The following is a 4,804-nucleotide window of genomic DNA, read 5'->3' on the forward strand; positions in this document are numbered from 1 at the left end:
CGGGTCGTGACCCATGACAAGCTGGGCTGGTTCAGCCTGCGGGTCGACCCGGCCCGCGCCCAACCTTACCTCCAAATACACAAAAATTGACCATGAAACAATAGAAAATATTAAAAAGCAAAACCCAAAAAAAAAAAGTAAAGGGAAATTACCGGTGTCTCCGATGATGATGTACTTGAAAAGGTAAGCGTAAGACATCCTTCGTCCCAATTCAACAAGTTGAATAACACAAGCAAAGATTGTAACAGAGAAAAGGAAAAGGGTTTTAAATAAAGGACGGACCTCGAAGTATATCAACAGAGAGAAGCAATGAGAAGAGATCCAATCGAGTGGGAAAGAGGAGGAAGATGAGTTTTTTTGTTTCTCTCCTCAGTTCATTTGTTTTGTCGTTTTATACCGACCGAAAGCAATTGAGATGATCTCGAAGTAACTTAAATTTAGTTGGGACATTAAATTACGACCCAAACTATGTTTTTTCTGTATGCACGTTTGAGTAAATTTAGAGATTTTGTATCCGTTGTCTATTACACTTTAGTATTGTTTTATCAATAAAATGAATAATATTAGCTTTAAAAATAATTCAATATGGCAAATCAGTACAGAGTTCTATTTTTTTAACATTTGTTTAAAAAAAACGGGGGTGGGGGGGGGGGGGGATGAAGATAATAAACCAAAGTAGAACTGGGCCTGATAAGTGCCAGTGGTCTAGAACGGCGCGAGAGGTGGTTGAAGGCCTGGCCCATGTAGGATCAAGGCAGTGGCAATTTGCTTCTTTTATTTCTTTCTTTTTTCTTCTTATTTTTGGATGAGTGGAACTTTAACAAACTTATTTGGATATTAATTTTTTGCAATATATATTTCGAACTTACTTAATAACAATATGAGACGTAGATTATACCAATCCCTCTGTTATCTTAAAAAGAAACGACCACTGGAGAGTGATTAGGATTATAAAATTATAATTCTATCCTTTTCTTAGCTTCCGAACAACTCACCCAACAATATGTTCATATCCCACTTGTAAAAATAAAACTCCATCAGAAGAATAACCTTTATTTCTTTTCTTTGTATCTTTTTATTTCTTTTCGATAAATTGAAGTACCTTTCTAAAAATCGTCTTCACCAACTTCAGGGATCTTCCGGCTTCCTTTCTGTGCCATCGCCTTTTTATCATATTGTGTTGGGATTAATCTAACGACAACTCGTGCCCTTCGAATCTTGTGTCAAAAGAATAGCAAGCAAGAACTTACATCAAAAATAAAAATTGCATGAAAAGAACAAGCAAAGAAGAGAACACCAGATTTATTAAGGTTCGGTAAACGTGCCTACGTCCTCGGGAGCCACACCAGAAATTCTTTGATTATTGAAGAATATTACAAGCTTACAAAAGACTACTCTCTCTCTCTCTCTGAGATCTCTCTCTCAAAGTGTTCAGAAAACTCTCTCAAAGACGCCCTTAACAATAGCCAAAACAACTTTGTATTTATACAAACCCTAACTCCCAATCAGACCAGGAAACAATTTGACCCGACATCGGTCGACTGATGCACTTGCATTAGTCGACTGACTAGAAGGATATTTTCGCAGTCTGCACCCATGCATGTTCTTGGTCGACTGATGAGATCCCATCAATTGACCGATCAGAGCGATTTCTCCAGGCTGTTTTTGTTAGTTGAATCAGTCGACTGATGGCTTCCCTTCGGTCGACTGGCCAAGGGATTTTTCCTGTGTGTTGATTTGTTCTCAGGTTTCGGTCTACACACCTAAAACTAACAATCTCCCACTTGGAGACCAAACCTCCATCAACAAGCTCTCTTGAACTTCAGTCATCTTTGCAAGCACCTTCTCCTCGCTGGAAAATTTCTTTCTTCAACCAATATCATTTTTGGTGATCTCACCTATCCTCCTAGTGTGGCTTTGCCCTCATCTCCTATGCATGAAGACCAACTAAAATTACGTACAACTCCAGTTTCTCAATGGTCACTGTCTTTGTCAACATATCTGTAGAATTTTGGCTCCCCAAAATTGTCTCTAATAGTAACTTCTCGTCCTCTATCAGCGAGCATATGAAGTGGCAACGTACGTCGATATGCTTCATTCTGGCATGATATATTAGATTCTTGGTAAGGTGTATAGCACTCTGACTATCACAATAAAGAACTATATTCCCCCGCTTCAGACCCAACTCTTTCAGACAACTAGTCAACCAAATCATCTCCTTGCTAGCTTCAGTCACTGTGACATACTCTGTCTCAGTCGCGGACAATGTCACTATCTTCTACAAACGTGAGACCCAACTCACTGTTGTCGACCCTAAGGTGAAAACATACTTTTTGTGGGAAAATTGAAGAAGAAATAAGAATAAAATTTGTATTAATCTCCCTAACTGACTTAAAAAAGAATGAATACAATCTCTCACTGTAATCTCTCTCTAACTGACTTAGAAAAAGAAATTATAATTTCTCTTGTCGGTTTCCCTATTTACAAAAGAGAGAAAGGATCAACGAAGACCCTCCCCTTTGTTTAAAACTGAATTCTTCTTGGTATTAATGGGAGCTTGATTCTTGTATCCCATTGACGATCCGAGTGCTTCGCTTCGTAGAACTTGGTCTTCGCCTCTTGGCTTGATGTCTTGGATGAACTTGCAAAACAAGTTTTAGAACTCTGAACGAGTTTAGAAGAACTTGACGAGCAAGTTGAAAACTTTGCAAAAGAGTTGATTTGAGAAAGGGGTTTCAATCCCTTTTAACCGAAATAAACTTGCTAGGTAGGTTAAACTGGAGCCGATCAAGATGCTTCGAAAATCCCACCTTCAAAGAAAAAATCGAGGCGATCCCAAAAGCTAATCCTCCAGGATGATCCCGAGATCTCTACTCCTTGCCAAGATCCGAACTAAAGATCCCAAGTCGAGATCCGAACCTTCATAACCAAAAATGATCAAAGATCCCCCCTCAAAAGAGATCTCTGTTGCCGATCCCAATCTGCTAGCCGATCCTATTTAAGCTGATTTTTAGCTATTTATAAGAGATTAAGGGGTGTAACTAACCCCTAAAATCACTCCTTAGTGGGGTGTAATCCCCCTCAAATCATGGGAAATGGTTTTGGAACCATTCAGCTCGTGTTTGAACGAGTCAAACGTGAAATTCGCGTTCTGGGAATGAACTCTGCGTCTTGAACTTCGGACACGGAGTTAGGCTCTGCATTTGGGTTTGAAAACACAATGGTGAACCCTGCGTTCTGTTCTTGGAACACGGCTGTGAGTTTCGTATTTTGTTCTTGGGACGTAGAGATGAGCTTTGTGTCTTGACTTTGGAATGCAGTGGTGAGCTCCTACGTCTTGAGGTGAAGAGACCGTTAACTTGTAGTCTTTTTTATTAGAGCGTTGTAATTGTTGTCTCGTAATCTTCGTCTTGGATCTTTGAAATGTGAGAGTCGTCAGTTGTAACTCTTGTTAATGATTGTGAAGGTTGTCAAATCAAAAAATTCATCGATTGTTATGAAGGTCGTTGAATTATAATCTTCATCGATTTTCGTGAAAGTCTTCAAATTGTAGCCTTCTGGAAGTCGTCGAATTGTAACCTTCATTATTAATGCTTGATGGGAATCAGCTATCTACAATAATTTTTAGACAGCCTACAGAACTCCCTCTAAAGTTTTTAAAAGTTTGCGGTTGACTGGAATGAAATTTTGGAATATTTTGGATCCTAATTTTGGTTGACCTTGGAACTGATGATTCCTCATTATAATGGAGTTTGTTCCCCGTAATCTGTCTTGAAGGCATTGTGAATTCGATTGTAGGATTAGTATGAAGGTGCCTGTCGTGGCCCTTCTTCTGAAGTGTGGAAATAAGCTTTGTTATTTTGAAATGTGGAGGTGAGCCTTGCGTTTAGAATTTGGAACGCAAAATTGAGTCTCGCGTCTTGAAAATTGATATGTAGAGGTGAGCCCTGCGTTTTAGGAGTCAGATCGACTTAGTGTGAACGTGTAGATCGTGTTTGGATGGGATTTTTGCCTCTAATACCGTTCTGATTTGACAGCTCCACCTGTCTATAACTAGACCGCTAGGGTCAAATCAAGAGTTTACTTGACTCTTTGATTTTCTGTTCAAGCCTTTTTAATGAAAATCTTTAGTTTAACTCTGACGAACACAATTCATCTCCTCTGAGACGAATCATCCACATGGCTCCCAAGAAAACCGCTACAAAACCCAAGAAAGCCGACGCGTCAGCTTCAAGTGCACTGGTGGCCTCAGTCACTGGTGGCGTTGCTGCTCAGGCGACTGCACCATCACCAGCTCTGATCATCAGTGGTAAGCTTGAACTATTAACTTGCTTCGACAAGTTCTAAACTGTAAATGTTGAGCGAGGCTAACGCAGGGTTGATCCTTGTGTTTTAAACTTGAAACACGAGTCTGAGCTTTGCGTTTTGGGCTTGGAACGCAGGGCTGGCCATTGCGTTTTGAACTTGGAATGTAGGGTTGACCCTTGCGTTTTGAATTTGGAACGCAGGGTTGTCCCTTGCGTTTTGAACTTTGAATGCAGGGTTGACCCTTGTGTTTTGAATTTGGAACACGGGGTTGACCCTTGCATTTTAAATTTAAAACGTGGATCTGAGCCTTGCGTTTTGTTGCTTGGAATGCAGGGCTACTCCTAGCGTTCTCATTCAAATTTTTTAGACTTTTTGGCTCTCCACTGTTTCTTTTGTGTAATGCTTTCACTTGAAACACTAAAAGAAAGTTAGAAGTTCCAGAGGTGTAGTATTAACTTGGCATGAATTTATTACGATTTGAGCAACTTTGTGGACT

At 39.9% G+C, this 4,804-nt stretch overlaps 1 protein-coding gene across 3 annotated transcripts in view; it reads right to left on the reverse strand.

Moving 5' to 3' along the window:
* LOC109840186 (ras-related protein RABB1c-like) overlaps nucleotides 1-351 on the reverse strand; it is a 15,705-nt gene extending 15,354 nt beyond the window's left edge. For all 3 annotated transcript variants that reach the window (XM_020408731.1, XM_020408728.1, XM_020408729.1), the window contains exon 1: nucleotides 153-351. In XM_020408731.1, coding sequence (XP_020264320.1) covers nucleotides 153-198 — 46 coding nt within the window. In that variant the 5' untranslated portion in view covers nucleotides 199-351. The remainder of the gene's footprint in view (nucleotides 1-152) is intronic.

This window comes from Asparagus officinalis, chromosome 5 (assembly GCF_001876935.1).
Source record: "Asparagus officinalis chromosome 5, Aspof.V1, whole genome shotgun sequence".
Classification (NCBI taxonomy): domain Eukaryota; kingdom Viridiplantae; phylum Streptophyta; class Magnoliopsida; order Asparagales; family Asparagaceae; genus Asparagus; species Asparagus officinalis.